Source organism: Microcaecilia unicolor, chromosome 1 (genome assembly GCF_901765095.1).
Source record: "Microcaecilia unicolor chromosome 1, aMicUni1.1, whole genome shotgun sequence".
Lineage (NCBI taxonomy): Eukaryota > Metazoa > Chordata > Amphibia > Gymnophiona > Siphonopidae > Microcaecilia > Microcaecilia unicolor.
Genome location: NC_044031.1, coordinates 102,749,394 through 102,766,293, shown reverse-complemented (window position 1 = coordinate 102,766,293; position 16,900 = coordinate 102,749,394). Strand labels below are relative to the sequence as shown.

Sequence of the window (16,900 nt, the reverse complement as noted above, 5' to 3'; positions counted from 1 at the left end):
AAATCTTCATGAACAGTCTTTGCACATCAAACCAATATCACAAATCACCTGCCTTTTCACAGCACAGAGGGAACCCTGTAAGGAGCATGGTTGGCAGTTTCTCCCACTTCTCAGCACCACGCCCGGTGTGGCCCCCTCCACTGCCTTCAAATGCTGGGCAGGGCAACCTTTGAATTTTCCCACTCCACGGTAGCTGGCTCCTCTCCCTTAGGCAGCTCTAGTGCCAGGCTACTTCCTTCCTCCACATACTCCATGGAATCTCTCTCTCCATTCATCTCCCCTCTCTCCTGGTGACTGAGAGCCTCCAGGAAATCTGCTCCCCCCTTCTCACAGCTGGGGGGAATTATATACTGATGGCGAAGATAGGGAAACTGAGCTTCATCCTTCCCTCTCCCTCTAGAGGGGAAGGGAGTAACAGACTTACCCTGCCTCGAGCCATTGCTCCCCCTGCTGGGGCTGGGAATCCATTCCATTTTTTTAGGACTACTCTCTTCTCTCATTCTTGCAAGGACTTCTGGGACCCATAGTTCTGGGCTCAACTGCTTCACTGGGGAATCTCTGGGGCTTGCCTCGTCACAGTATAGGAAATACAGTAAGCCATTCAAGTAGAGACTGTATGCTTGTAACAACAGGTTAGGGTCAAAGGATACAAAAAGGGGGGAGGATTTCCGATGAAGTTTTGCTTGTTTTAGATAGTATGCTAGAGTATGCTTGCAGTCTAAGGTATGCAGTGCTGCTTCTCTAGGATGAGAACATGTATTAGGAAAGAAGACAGGTGGTACAATGAACTGGTTGAGATGGAACTCCAAAACTACTTTTGGGATGGGGTGGGTTTGGAGTACAAACCTGTATGGTAGAACTTCATGTAATGAAGATCTGCCACAAGGGCCTGAAGCTCACTAACTCTTCTGGTAGAAGTAAGAGCTATTGTGTCATCTCTAGACTGCCTTTTATCTGCATGGTGGCTTCTGCTGTTGGTGTTCCTGCAGCCAAGCCTCATTCCCAGTTGTGACATCATCATCAGCCAACTCCTTTATACAGGATCTTGGAACTTTCATGCCTTGCCTTTGATTCAGGTCTATTTTACCTTTTCTTGTTGTAGCATTGTTGTTTGATTCTGAGTGAACTGGTGTTCTTGTTAGCTGTGCAGCAGGGCACAGCCCTGAGCTGTGTGTGGTTCTTGTTTGAACCTGAGTGAATTACTTTTCCATTACCTGTGCTTCCTGGCACAGCTCTGTGTTGTTTCTGGGTGTGGTTCTTGTTTAAATCTGAGTGAATTACCTTTCTGTTAGCTATGCTTCCTGGCACAGCCCTTTGTTGTTTCTGGGTGTGGTTCTTGTTTATACCTGTGTGAATTACTTTTCTATGTTTGAATATGAGTGTCTTCCCTTTATCCTTGCCACGTGGCACAGCCTTGAGTGCTTCTATGAGTGACTTCCCTTTACTCTTGAGTGCCATGTGGCACAGCCTTGAGTGCTTCTATGAGTGGCTTCCCTTTACCCTTGAGTGCTTCTATGAATGGCTGCCCTTCACCCTTGAGCACTTTAATTTTATCAGGATTGAGTTACATCTTATGTTGTACTAGCCAACTGGCAATTTGGGTAAGGTTCAAATTTAGATATTTCATATATATTCAAAAGGTTAAGGATGATAAGAATTTAGAAATCATCTGCATAGGCAAATGCAGTCAAGTCCAGGGATTGGATCGGTCTGAGAGGAGGGGCCATGAATACGTTAAATAGAATCAGGGGCCAGCAATGAGTCCTGTGGAACTCCATAAGTAAAAGTAAGAGTCAGATATGATTTGAACCATGTCAGTACAGTACCTGAAATCTCAACAGAAGAAAGTTTGTGTATCAGGAGATCAGGATCTACTAAGTCAAAGGCGGCAGAAAGCTCTAGTGATAGCAAGACAACTGACTTATCTTGATCCAAGTACGTTTGGATCAACGTAGTCAGACCAATAAGTGCTGTCTTTGTGAAATGAACTTTATGAAAACTAGATTGGTTGGCATGGTATTTTTGTCTAGAAAACCGGTTAACTGATTTACTACTAGCTGCTTAATTAGCTTGGATATTACTGGTAAGTTGGCTACTGGATCATATTCCTGTGATATCCTTGATTGGAGTCTGGTCCTCCATCAACAGTATAGCCATGCAGGAGACAATAATGGGAAACGAGCCTCATGATCGATCCCACCATTAATGGCTTTAACTAGTGTGGGAAAGGGGCTAGTAAGGATTTGACAGTGCTGCACAGGACCCAGCAATTTGTAGTTAAGTTCTACAAAGATACAGGGAAAAGGGCAGTTTAAAATAACAATGACCCAAATGCATGTGATATACACATGTCCAACCCTTTTCCAAAATGGTCGATATATACGAGTGATAGGTTTCCAAGTGCACAGCTGTCAGTGATTACAGAAAGAAACACTGTCCTTTCCATGACCAGAAAGAGCCTATATACTGTAGATGTGCATCTAGCCATTTTAGGACAGACATCTGCGCTGCTTCACAGAAAATCAGGACATCCAAGCACCATATACTGACCACAAAAGTCACTTCAGTGCAGCAAAGGTAGATGTGATGGTGTAAGGGACTGTAGCATCACAGGACCCTCCTTGGCCAGCCTGGTTAAGAAATAAGTACTTATACTAAGCAGAAACTGTGAGTACGGATCTGCCATGAGGTCAAATCCATCTTATATTGCAACATGGACAAGAAAGATCTGAAAAGGAGTGGAGAGAACTGTGGTGCAATGCAAAGAAGACAATGTGTGGTAGATCCCTTCCTGGCCACGAAGACCCGCTGACTGACCAGGAGAGACAGGTGCTATAAAGTGGATGAGGAGTCATTACATGGTGTGAGTCCGCTGGACACTTCTCACCAGACTGAGGCCACCAGTCAGTATGTCATACATACCTTTCCTTTCTGATCCCCTTATTCTTCTCTGCTCTCTTACCCTATTCATTGGGCTATCCTCTATACGTAAAACATTGGTCATAGATATCAATGACTGGGACTTGGCTTTGCACCTTATGCCACAAAAGGTGACATCCATGTTGTCATGTGTAGGATGCTCTAGAGATTAATCCAGAGCCTTTTCCACTGGCATGTTGCTGTTAGTACTAACTTCATAGCACATACAATCTCTTTTGATGGTCTGTTAACTGGCCTGGAGGGAACAATAAGTGTGTTAGTTGCTCTACAGGCCAGACCCCTTTCTATGATGTACCTCCTAATAATACAGAGTAATGGTCAAGTGCCTGGGTGTTGGTATGTCTCAATTATTAGTCAGTAGAGAAGATAGATTTATTATCCTGTATATCACATGTCAACTGAAGGATTTTGGAAGAGAGCCTTGAGAACTCCCTAGAGTGTAAACTTGATGACTCAAATCTCTGCCCTGTGATGGCAATCATCTGAATATCTACCAGGGTCAGTATTGCATGCAGCATGGTGTAAATAGGAATGTCCAAATGGCCCTCAGATTGCACACCACAAGCAGCAGATCTAATGGAAACACACCAGATATAAAAAAAGTCTTCATTGATTGTTAAAACCAAATACCTGACAGAGTCAAGTTTTGAAACATTTTCATCAGGGGTAAAAACTAAAAAAGACAACATATAAATACATTAAAATAACTGAAAAACGTAAAATGATCATGATAAATATATAAATAATATAAAACTTTTTTCCACAATTATATTACTATACAAAACTACCTACATATATATAAAAAATTAGAAACTTCCTGAGCCTTGATAGTGAAAGCTCACAATCTTTAAAATATAATAAATTAAATGTGTCAATAACAATCAATCCATTCTCAATACGATATCAAATTTGTGTCAGTATGCAAAGACAGCATGCTTTCCCTTCCTTCTATTAACAAGCATCATAAAATTAAGTAATTAAAAATAACATACCAATCAGTAGAATAGTTCTACAAAGAATTTTTAACAAGGCTCAAAGTCTCTGAAGTCCTAATAAAATATAAAAGACCTAAAATATGACACAAAACAACTTGTAGTATAAAATAAAGCCCATGTTTTCATGACAAAATAATATTCAAAACAAATGATGTGAATACAGACAACATAAAAATATTCCCAAAAAGACATTAAGATATCACATATACTTCTAGTTTTCATGACCTGTAAAACTGCTCATTAATACACATAGCAAACCAACAAACCACTATCAAAAAAACACCTGCTTGGTATTGCAGTATTTAATAGGAAACTTCCCACCAAGTAGTGATCAACAGATGTCATTACAGAAGCCGCTGTACTAAAAAGTTCTGTTTCATTATTTTGAAGATTTTTCATTTATATCTATTATATGATATAGAATATATGGATTTACCTTTTCATGATTGGAACTCAGAGGGAGGGGGGAGGAGGACCCTGGAACTCGGAGGGAGGACCCCAGAACTTGGAGGGAGGGGAGAGGACACCGGAACTTGGAGGGAGGACCCCGGAGGGAGGGAGGGGGGAGGACCCCAGAACGCAGAGGGAGGGAGGGGGGAGGACCCCGGAACACAGAGGGAGGGAGGGAGGGGGAGGACCCTGGAACTCAGAGGGAGGGGGGCCTGGAACTGGGAGGGAGGGAGGGGGGTATGCATCACCTGTAAAAAAAAATTTCAGCACCCCCAATCATTTTGAAAAGTTGGCTCCTATGATCATTACCATCTTCCAAATTCTGAATGAAATTGTCCCAGAGTACTTGTGTTCACTAATAAACCTACCACTACGAAATACCACATGGGGGCAAGAAGCTATTTGCTACTACACTTCCCTACCTGTAAAGGAGTGAAATACAAGACCATAAATGTATCAGGATTTCATTACACAGCATCCAAGCTATGGCACGCACTTCCAACAACCATAAAATGGAAAACCAATTACCTGAACTTTTGCAAGGCCCTCAAGTCGCAACTCTTCGATAAGTTCTTGCTGGATAAAAACTAACACATGCTAAGGGGTCCTTTTACTAAGGTGCACTAAAAAATGGCATGCGCTGTTGTAGGCGCATGTATTGGACATGCGCAGGTCCATTTTTCAGCACTGTTGCAAAAAAGGCCTTTTTTGGCCGAAAATGGACATGCGGCAAAATAAAAATTGGTGCGTGTCCATTTTGGGCCTGAGACCTAACCGCCACCCATTGACTTAGCGGTAAGGTCTCATGTGTTAACCGGGCGGTAATTGTCAGTGCATGTACACTGCCAATTACTGCTCGGTTAGCACCACGCAGTAAAAAATAAAAAATATTTCTGCCGTGTGTATCAGACACACGTAAAAATGGAATTACCGCCCAGAGCACGTGGTAGCTGAGTGGTAGTTCCAAATTGATGTGCACTGAACACACGTAGGTGCCTATGCACCTTAGTAAAAAGGCCCCTAAATGACTAAACTATACTATCAGAGTTTTCTATACTGTTATTATTCCGAAAGGATTCAAAGTAGTTTACATTTGTAAAACAGACTCCAATAATGAGGAGAGAATAACAATCTAACAAAATTACATTGACTAAATTTGTAAATACAAAATAAAAAAGCAAAAGCAAATTTAAGATTCAAACAAAACTTTAACTTAAAACAAAATTATTGTTCAAATAGATTTTTAACATTTTCCTAAAAGAAAAATAAGAAACTTCAAGCCTCAATTCCAGTGGTAGTTTGTTCCATATTCTGGACCCCCAACAACAGGAAAGGAGGCCTCAAAAACAGATTTAAATCGGATGTTTTTTTAAAGAGGAAAAACCCAGCTTCAAAGTTCTCAAGAAGCCTAACCAGCTTATAATTGAAAAAGAAAAATGCCTATATTGCGACCCAAATCGGGAGATAGACGTTTATCTCACAAAAACGAATAAAGCGGTATAATCGAAAGCCGAATTTGGACGTTTTCAACTGCACTCCGTTGCGGATGCGGACAAAGTTGATGGGGGCGTGTCAAAGGCGTGGTGAAGGCGGAACTGGGGCGTGGTTATCGGCCGATCAGAGATAGGCGCCTTTCGCCGATAATGGAAAAAAAATATGCGTTTTTAGCGAGAATTTAGGGCACTTTTCCTGGACCCTGTTTTTCCACGAATAGGGCCCCAAAAAGTGCCCTAAATGACCAGGTGACCACTGGAGGGAGTCGGGGATGACCTCCCCTGACTCCCCCAGTGGTCACAAACCCTCTCCCACCACAAAAATATGCCGTTTCACAACTTCACCCTCAAATGTCATACCCACCTCCCTGGCAGCAGTATGCAGGTCACTGGAGCAGTTATTAGGGGGTGCAGTGGACGTCAGGCAGGTAGACCCAGGCCCATCCCCCCCCACCTGTTACACTTGTGCTGGTAAATGGGAGCCCTCCACACCGCCCCCCAAACCCACTGTACCCACATGTAGGTGCCCCCCTTCACCCCTTAGGGCTATAGTAATGGTGTAGACTTGTGGGCGGTGGGTTTTGAGGGGGATTTGGGGGGCTCAACATACAAGGGAAGGGTGCTATGCACCTGGGAGCTCTTTTACCTTTTTTTTTTGTTTTGTAAAAGTGCCCCCTAGGGTGCCCGGTTGGTGTCCTGGCATGTGCACTACGAATCCTGGCCCCTCCCACGAACAAATGCCTTGGATTTATTCGTTTTTGAGCTGGGCGCTTTCATTTTCCATTATCACTGAAAAACAAAAACGTCCAGCTCACAAATCGTCGAATAAAACATGGACGTCTATTTTTTTCAAAAATACGGTTCAGTCCGCCCCTTCACGGACCCGTTCTCGGAGATAAACGCCCATGGAGATAGACGTTTTTGTTCAATTATGCCCCTCTAAGTTTCTTTCTACAGACAGGAAAACCAGCAGTTCACTTGAACCCTCAGAATTTAAACCAAATATTGATTTAAAAACAAAGAACTTTATAATTAGTATATTTACTCATCGTTAACCAATGGAAATCTCAAAAAATAAGAGACACACTATCAAAGCACCCAATTCTACTAAGCAATCGCATCAATTGTTAACGTTTTAACTGTTTTACTGAAATATGAGAATAAAGTGAATCATAGTAATCCAACTGTGGTAGAAGGACATCTTGAGTAACAGATCTAACATCTTCTTTCATTAATTAAGATCTTATAGCCCAAAGCTTGAAAAAAAAATCTTCTACTAAGAGCATTAATCTGTTTTTCAAAAGACAGAGTGAAGTCTAGAATTACATGTACTCTGGAATGGTCTTCAATAATTAACTCCTCCCCTGAAGACAATGCGAATATTGTATTTGGCAATTTAATTTTACCTCCAGACCAAAGTACCTTCATCTTCAGTTTATTAAATAACTCATAGCCCAGTTATCAATCAAAGAGAAAAAATATTTGACAGAATTTAAAGCAGTATCCCAAGTAGGCAAAAGAAGAACCCAAAAGAAATATATCGTCTGCATAAGATAATATAACAATGTCATCACCCAAAAAGCAATCACCCAAAGAGCTCAAATATTTAATAAACAGAGGAGAGAGTGGAGAGCCCTGCAGAACTCCGCAACCAGGGTTCCAACTAGAGGATCTTCCACCCTTTCCCTTAACATTGTAAGATCTATTCTTTAAAAATTGTTCAAACCATCCAAGTATCTAATTCATTCAATTTAAGAAGAAGAACTGAGGGGCCCTTTTACAGAGCGGCGGCAAGCCCAACGAGGGCTTACCACACACTAACTTGGAACTATCACCGGCTGAACGTGGGTGCTGGTGGCAGTTCCAGCCACTCTATGGAAAACAACTCTATTCCTGCACGGCGCTAACATGGCGGTAATCTGGCAGTGCTGCACGCTACCTGGTTACCACTGGGTTAGTACATGAGCCCTTAATGCCACCTCAATGGATGGCATTAAGTGCTTCCCCCCATATAGCCACACAGTAAGTGAAATCTTACCACACGGCCATGCCATATTTTGGCTTTTTTACCCGCTGCAGTAAAAAGGGCCGCAGCTCATGGCTCAGGGCCCATTTTACCTAAGCTTGGTAAAAGGACCCCTGAATAATTTACAGCATCAAATGTTGCTGATATGTCAAACTGTAATAAAAAAGCTTGTTTTCCCACACTAAGAAAATGTCTTATTTTTGCAGTAAGAACAATAAGCAGTGTTTCTGTACTGTGTTGAGGTCTAAAACCATGTTGCATTTTATGAAATATATTAAAAGTCTCCAAACATTTTTGTTCATTCACTAAGAACTCCAAAAGTTTAGTCATCCAAGGAACACTTGCCACAGAAAGATAATTTTCAACTCTAGTCAAGTCCCCACTAGAGGATTTCAGCAAAGGAGTTAAAATAATTTCAGAGAATGACGGTTCACAGAACATTTAAGCATGCAACATACTATCCCCACTCGAGTTAGCTAGCTTAACACTAACACTATTATATTTTAATGTAGGTGTTCCACATAATGCAAGGATCAAAGACCAGTGAGATCGAATTGACCACCTTGCCAGAACACATATGTTCATAGTAATGACAGTTCTCCAATTAACTAACTACCCTACCGAGTTATGATGAATAGTATTGTTTAACACAATGCTTACTATTTTAATTGGAGGATTATAATGTTTTAATGTAATTAGTTACTTTAAAACATTATACAGTTAACAACACTGTTACTTGTACCTCTACTATTATACTGTTATAATGTAAGTCACATTGACCTGGACATGAGTTCAGATAATGTGGGGTATAAATATGAATAAATGGAAAATGGGAATGGCTATATAGATGTTAAAATAAGTAATTTACAAAAGAACCACAGTATTTATTTATTTATTACATTTGTATCCCACATTTTCCCACCTTTTTGCAGGCTCAATGTGGCTTACATATTACCGTATCGGCGTTTGCCAGTTCCGGTCTGAACAAATATAAGGTATGAATGATTATAAGGTGATATTATGGTAGATAAGGCACCTATGTGGTAGGTACAATTGGGGGGAACTTGGAGAGGGAGGGGGAGGAAGAGTCAGGTAATGCCCATTATGGTCTTTTGTTATATTGTGTCGCAGGTGTCCAGGTAAATTTTTTATGTTGGGTTGGTTGGGTATGCTCTTCTGAACAGGATTGTCTTAGGTGGTCTAGCGTAGTTTTTACTGCTTTTGGCAGTGCGTTCCATAGTTGTGCGTTTAAGTAGGAGACGCTGGATGCATAGGACAAATTTGAGTCCTTTGTTGCTTGGGTAGTGGAGGTTTAGGTAAGATCGTGCAGATCTTGTGGTATTTCTGGTTGGCAGGTCGATAAGGTCTAATAGTAATACTAAAAGATGTGAAAGCTCTGATGTAGTTCCTGCATATCAGATAAGTGGTCTTGGTTCTTAGATAGTAGCAATGTGATATGGATAAGGCATAGAAATTAGAGTGTACCAAATAGCATATTTTACTATTTGGCCGAATACGAATAATGAAAAATATTATTCGGCCAAATACCTAATATGAATAATAGACACTGAGTTTTAACATAATGAATAATAAAAGTTGTAACATGAAATCAGAGATCTAGTGTATATTTCAGTAGGATTTAGCACAGTAGAGCCCTAGATTATTTGTATTCAAATTTAAATCACTATTCGGCCGAATATGAATATTCAGTACAGCCCTAATAAAAATAAATAGGATTTGGTAATTAGATTATGAAAACAACATTCTGAATCTGCTACTTACGTCATATTATCTGGTTCTGCTGCACAAGCTCCTACTGCTTTAGTGACATTCACAAGAAGTGCTCGATTAGTTCCACTGAGTAAATTTACAAGAGGATTGATGCCACCACATTTTCGGATGATGGCTCGATTTGTTGGTTCTTGCCCACATTCTGCTATTGCTCCAACAACGTTCACAAGGACTTCTTCAGGTTGGTCAGCCAACAAAGCAACCAAGATTTCTAGAACTTGGTATTCCTGAAACCTAAGTTGTAAATAAAAAAGTTCCTATATTTCACTTTAATATTACATACTAAGATAACAGATGTGCACCCAATTTTGCATAGTACATCTAGATAGAAAAAGATGTTCATTCTGGACACTCCTAATTTGCAGAGGGCTCCTTTTACTAAGACGCTGTAAGAAATAGTGCATGCTTACCGCAGTTTAAAAGGGCTTACCATGGGACATCCTGAGGCGTCCTGCAGCACATACTGCAGCAGGACATGTTTATCCACTCCTACCCTAGCTGAGAGAATATTTAACCATCTCTCTGACCTCATGTGCACTTTACTTTCTAACTCTCTCTTACCAATCTATATGTTCCACCTTTGCTTTACCCTTCACTATCAATTAAAATGTTCTATTACGTATTGTATTGACATTGTAAGTAGTATATACTATGTCATACTTTGTATTGTTATTTGAATATTTTTACTGCTGTAACTGCCTATTGCTCATGTTTGATCTATTCTTACTATACATCGCATTGACTGAATTTCTTCAAAAAGGCGGTAAATAAATCCTAATAAATAAATAAATGTGCACATGCAATCCATGTGCTAAATAATTTTTCTGAATCTTTCTTGGAGGGGGCATGTCTGGGGGGACAAAGAGTAGGTGTTTCAGCGTGAATCAGTTAGCACAGGATTAGCACGTGAGACCTTATCACCTACAAAATAGGTGGCAATAAGGGCTCATCCAAAAGCCTACTGTGCTTTTCTTTTGTTTTGGATATACTCTTGTGTTGGTATTTCCCTCTGCCTTTAGTTGATTAGCTAAAGACCATCCTTGTCCTCTCTACCAGGCCTGCTTTAATCCGAAGGCGGGAAGCGCTGAGAGGGAAGCGATGCGAGAGGAGACAAACTTGCCTGCGTGCCTGCCTCAGTGAGCACTGTCTTCTAGAAGTAGGGATATCCTGGATTTTCTACAGGGAGAACTGTTCCAGCAGTTGGTAATAGAACCCACCCAGGATGGGGCCATACTGGAATTAATGCTTATGAATAGGGAGAGTGTTTCTGATGTTTGCTGGGTGATCATCTGGCATCCAGTGAACATCGGAAGGTGTGGTTTAGTATTAACACAGATGTGAAAAGGGTTCATTCAAAAGTGAAGGTTCTAGACTTCAAAAAAAAACTAACTTTGTTGAGATGGAAGATTACCTGAAGTTGTTAGCTGGATGGCAACATCTAGATGAAGTAAGAAAGAAGTGGGCAAAACTGAAAGGAACTATTTTAAGGGCAACAAACCTTTTTGTCAGAAAAGATGCAAATGATAGAAAAAAATACCCAATGTGGTAAAATGGGGAGGGGAAATGCAAAAGTTGCATTGCATGACTCAAGAGCAAAGGGGATAAACAAATAGAAGCTGTTAAGGAATTGCTTAACAAATATTTCTCTGCTGTGTTCACAACTGAAGGGCAGGAAATAGGACCCAACACAAATAGGAATGGAAGTGAGGTAGACCCTGAACCATTTTTCATAGGACTGTGTTCATGGATAGCTAGCTAAACTAAAGGTGGACAATTCGATGGGGCTTAATGGCATATACCTGAGGGTACTGAAGGAACTCAGAAAGTCTTGGCAGCTCCACTGGCTTATCTTTTCAATGTTTCTCTAGTGTCAGGAGTGGTCCTGAAGGACTGGGGGAGGGGGTGTGTGGTTCCTCTCCACAAAAGCAGAAGAAAGAAGTAGGTTGGAAACAACAAGCCAGTAAGTTTGACTTCTGTAAAACACAGAATAGTGAGGTTTCTGGAATTCAATAAACTGCAGGACCCAAGGTAGCATGGTTTCACTAGAGGTAGGTCTTGTTAGACAAATCTAGGCTCTCTGTCTAGTTGACCAGAGAACTAGATTAAGGAAGAGTGCTAGATGTGGTTTATTTAGATTTTAGCAAAGCCTTTGACACAGTTCCGCACAGACGACTAATAAGTAATCTGAGTGTCCTTGGTATGGGCCCTAAAGTGATTGACTGAGTTAGAAACTAGTTGAGTGGAAGGTAACAAAGAGTAGTGGTAAGTGGAACTAGCTCTTAAGAAAGGGATGTTACCAGTGGTGTGCCTGTTCTTTGGCCGGTTCTTTTAAACATTTTTGTACTTAATACTGCTGAAGGGCTGTCTGGTAAGGTTTGATACCAAAATATGCAAAAGGATAGCCACCCCCGATGATGTGATTAACATGAGAAAGGACCTAGCAAAGTTTGAAGAATAGTCCAGAATTTGGCAGCTAAGATTTAATGCTAAAAAATGTAAGCTCATGCATTTCGGCTGCAAAAAACTTGAAGGAGTGGTTTAGGGTGTGAAGAACTTTTGTGTAAGAAAGAGGAGTGGGATTTGGATGTGATCATATAAGGTAATGGCAAAAGCTTAGAAGGATGCTTCGGTGCATTGGGAGAGGAATAGCCAGCAGGTAGGAGGTGTTAATGCCTCTGTATACAACTCTGATAAGACCTCATTTAGAATACTATTACAGTTCTGGAGACTGTACCTTCAAAAGGATATAAAGAGGATGGAGTCAGTCCAGAATGGGGCTCCTAAAATGTCAGTGGTCTTTATCAAAGCATAAGGGGACAGACAAAGCTCATAAATGTATGTTTTGGAAGAAAGGCAGGAGAGGGGAGGCATGATAGGAATGTTTAAATACCTCTGTGGCAAAAATGCATATAAGGATAGTCTCTTTCAACTGAAATGAAGCTCTAGAATGAGAGGGAATAGGATGAAAGTGAAAGGGCACAGATGCAGGAGTAACCTGAGGAAATATTCTTGATGGAAAGTGTGGTGAATTTGTGGATCGGCCTCTCAGTGGAGGTGGTGGATACAAAAACTGTATCTGAATTCAAGAAAGCCTGAGACAAGTGCACAGTATCTCTAAGAGAGAAGACAGTATAGATGAGCAGACTGGATAGGCCATATGGTCTTTATATGCCTTCATTTTTCTGTTTCTATGCTTTCATTTGCTTTAGAAGAGAGTGAATAATCAGGTTTTTACCTCTTTCCATTTTGAAAATGGTATCTGTCAAGGTTGTCCCTTGCCACTGTTTCTCATTGCCCTAGTTCATAGAGCCTTTTGAGGTTTTGATTCATGAGACAGATATGGTTCAAAGGAATAAGTCTCAGGTGTAAAGCACAGAATCTCAATGTAGACTAAGGACATTTTAATTTATATTGCTAATCCTAGGACCTTCATTTCTTGACTTAAGAGTCTAATATCTGATTTTAGATCTGTGTCTGATTATACAGAGGGGCATAATCGAACGAGGCGCCCAAGTTTTCATGAGGGCGTCCTCGTAAGATGGCCCCGCGAAGGGGCGGGGAAACCCATATTATCGAAACAAGATGGGCATCCATCTTTCGTTTCGATAATACGATCGGGGACGCCCAAATCTCAACATTTAGGTCGACCTTAGAGATGGTTGACCTAAATGTTGAGATGGTCGACCTTACAGATGGTCGTCCCTGGTTTTTGGCCATAATGGAAACTGAGGATGCCCATCTCAAAAACGACCAAATCCAAGCCCTTTGGTCGTGGAAGGACCCAGAATTCTTGTGCACTGGTCCCCCTGACATGCCAGGATACCAACCGGGCACCCTAGGGGGCACTGCAGTGGACTTCACAAATTGCTCCCAGGTGCATAGCTCCCTTACCTTGGGTGCTGAGCCCCTCAACCCCCCCCCCCAAACCCACTCCCCACAACTGTACACCACTACCATGGCCCTAAGGGGTGAAGGGGGGCACCTACATGTGGGTACAGTGGGTTTCTGGTAGGTTTTGGAGGGCTCACATTTACCACCACAAGTATAACAAGTAGGGGGGGATGGGCCTGGGTCTGCCTGGCTGAAGTGCACTGCACCCACTAAAACTGCTCCAGGGACCTGCATACTGCTTTCAGGGAGATGGGTATGACATTTGAGGCTGGCATAGAGGCTGGCAAAAAAATGTTTTAAAATTTTTTTTAAGGGTGGGAGGGGGTTGGTGACCACTGGGGGAGTAAGGAGAGGTCATCCCAGATTCCCTCCGGTGGTCATCTGTTCAATTCGGGCACCTTTTTGAGGCTTGGTCGCAAGAAAAAATGGACCAAGTAAAGTCGGCCAAGTGCTCGTCAGGGACGCTCTTCTTTTTTCCATTATCGGCCGAGAACACCCATCTCTTAATCACGCCCCAGCCCTGCCTTTGCTACGGTGCCGACACCCCCCCCCCCCCCCCCCCGTGAACTTTGGTCGTCCCTGCGACGGGAAGTAGTTGAGGATGCCCAAAATCGGCTTTCGATTATGCCGATTTGGGCGACCCTGAGAGAAGGATGCTCATCTCCCGATTTGTGTCGGAAGATGGGCCCTTCTCTTTCGAAAATAAGCCTGACAGTGAATTTCTCTAAATCAATGCTTTTGTTTTGTCAGACCCTTTGCAAATCACTGAAGTGGGCTCTATGAATGTTCCATTTGTACTTGCACAAATACTTCATTATTAAGTGTTATATTTCCAAATAACTTGACTCTACTACTACTACTTAACATTTCTAGAGCGCTACTAGGGTTACGCAGTGCTGTACAATTTAACAGAGAGAGACAGTCCCTGCTCAAAGAGCTTACAATCTAATAGACAAGTGAACGGTACTCTTAATTATGAACAATTTTTTTCTGGATGACTACTAGAGTTTTCAAATTGGAAACACTTGGCAGTTCCTTGACTAGGGAGGATTAATGTCATTAAGATACTTGTTTTGTCTGGTCCCTCTTTTCACATTTGTCTTTATTGGTCTCTCGGTGATTTTTCACTGCACTGAACTGAGTTTTAGTCAGCTATGTTTGGCAAGGTAAGAGGGCTGGAATTCCTTGTATGATGTTGGCTCTACCACAGATGGTACGTGTGTTGTAGAGGAGGGGGCATTCATAACTTTAAGCTGTATTATTAGTGCTCTTGCCTACAAACGATCTATCATTGAAATGTCTCTCCCACTTCCTAGTATTTGTGAACAATAATGAAATATGGGGAACGTTTTACAGCATGTGGAAACTAAAAAGGATAAGACCATACTTCCCAAGATCCGTCTTTCGCAGCCTAGTGCAATCCCTTGTGCTCAGCCATTTGGATTATTGCAACTCACTATACGCAGGTTGCAAAGAACAAACACTGAGGAAACTTCAAACAGCCCAGAATACGGCAGCCAGACTTATCTTTGGAAAGCCAAAATATGAAAGTGCAAAACCATTAAGAGAAAAACTGCACTGGCTTCCACTCAAGGAACGCATCACTTTTAAAGTATGCACATTAGTCCACAAAATCGTTCACGGTGAAGCCCCAGCCTACATGTCAGAGTTGATAGACTTACCACCCAGAAATGCCAAAAGATCATCTCGAACCTTCCTTAACCTCCACTTCCCCAGTAACAAAGGCGTGAAATACAAAAAGTTACACGCGTCAACCTTTTCTCACAAGAGCACGCAGTTTTGGAATACACTACCGCGCAACCTAGGAACAACCTACGAGCAAGCTTCCTTCTGCAGATTATTGAAGACCCATCTTTTCGAACAAGTCTACGGAAAAAAACAAAACACATAAAGTCCATACTTACTGTTCACTAATGCATCGTACACTCATCTCGGAACTCCCATTCCCGTATTATCACATCACTCACACCTCTACACACAGAAAGTTGTTTACCATATGACTTCATGTCTTTTTATCGCACCTTAGCTCCCATTGCTTCCTTCCAAAGTTGCAATGCCTATGTTCCATTATTACTTCCCTTAACGACACCTCAATTGTTTCGTCTAACCCTGCTTAATATAATCCCTAACTATCTATATAAATTGTATTTCCAACATTCAACTCATATTGTAAGCCACACTGAACCCGCAAAAAGGTGGGAAAATGTGGGATACAAATGCAATAAATAAATAAAATAAATAAAAATCCTCTAATTCCTGTGGTGTTTATGGTATGGAGGAAAGTTTGTAGACATGATAAAAATCCACCCAGTTACTCACCATTTATTCTGCTATCTTCTTGCTCTTTGTAAAAGATATAGAAAGGGGGGTTTGGGGTTCTGACACAATGTAAAATGGGTTCTCTCTATTTCCTTCTTTTTTGAGGGCAAATCTTTCATGTCTGAAGCATAGTTTGAGGATAAGACCAGCATTCCTTTTTCCAATATTTTCAAATTAAACATTTTGCAGATTGTTTGAGGAAGAAGGTGTGTTCTGTTTGTTCACCTTTGTTGTTAGACTATCAGGCTTATTTTTGAAAGAGAAGGGCGCCCACTTTCCGACACAAATTGGGAGATGGGCGTCCTTCTCTCAGGGTCACTCAAATCAGCATAATTGAAAGCCGATTTTGGGCGTCCTCAACTGCTTTCTGTCGCGGGGACGACCAAAGTTCATGGGGGCATGTCGGCACCATAGCAAAGGCGGGACTCAGGCATGATTAAGAGATGGGCGTCCTCGGACGATAATGGAAAAAATAAGGGCGTCCCTGATGAGTGCTTGCCTGATTTTACTTGGTCCATTTTTTCTTGTGACCAAGCTTCAAAAAGGTGCCCTAACTGACCAGATGATCACCGGTGGGAATCGGGGATGACCTCCCCTTACTCCCCCAGTGGACACCAACCCCCTCTCACCCTAAAAAAAAAAGTTAAATTTTTTTTTGCCAGCCTCAAATGTAATACCCAGCTCCATGACAGCAAGTATGCAGGTCCCTGGAGCAGTTTTAATGGGTGCAGTGCACTTCAGCCAGGTGGACCCAGGCCCATCCCCACCTACCTGTTACACTTGTGGTGATAAATGTGAGCCCTCCAAAACCCACCAGAAACCCACTGTACCCACATGTAGGTGCCCCCCTTCACCCCTTAGGGCTATGGTAGTGGTGTACAGTTGTGGGGAGTGGGTTTGGGGGGGGGGTTGAGGGGCTCAGCACCCAAGGTAAGGGAGCTATGCACCTGGGAGCAATTTGTGAAGTCCAATGC

At 41.8% G+C, this 16,900-nt stretch overlaps 1 protein-coding gene across 1 annotated transcript in view; it reads right to left on the bottom strand.

The window, feature by feature from the left end:
- Positions 1-16,900, bottom strand: part of ARMC4 (armadillo repeat containing 4) — a 445,023-nt gene that overhangs the window by 92,863 nt on the left and 335,260 nt on the right. The window contains 1 exon segment of the mRNA XM_030199274.1: positions 9,687-9,929. Within this exon segment, the coding sequence (XP_030055134.1) occupies positions 9,687-9,929 (243 nt within the window).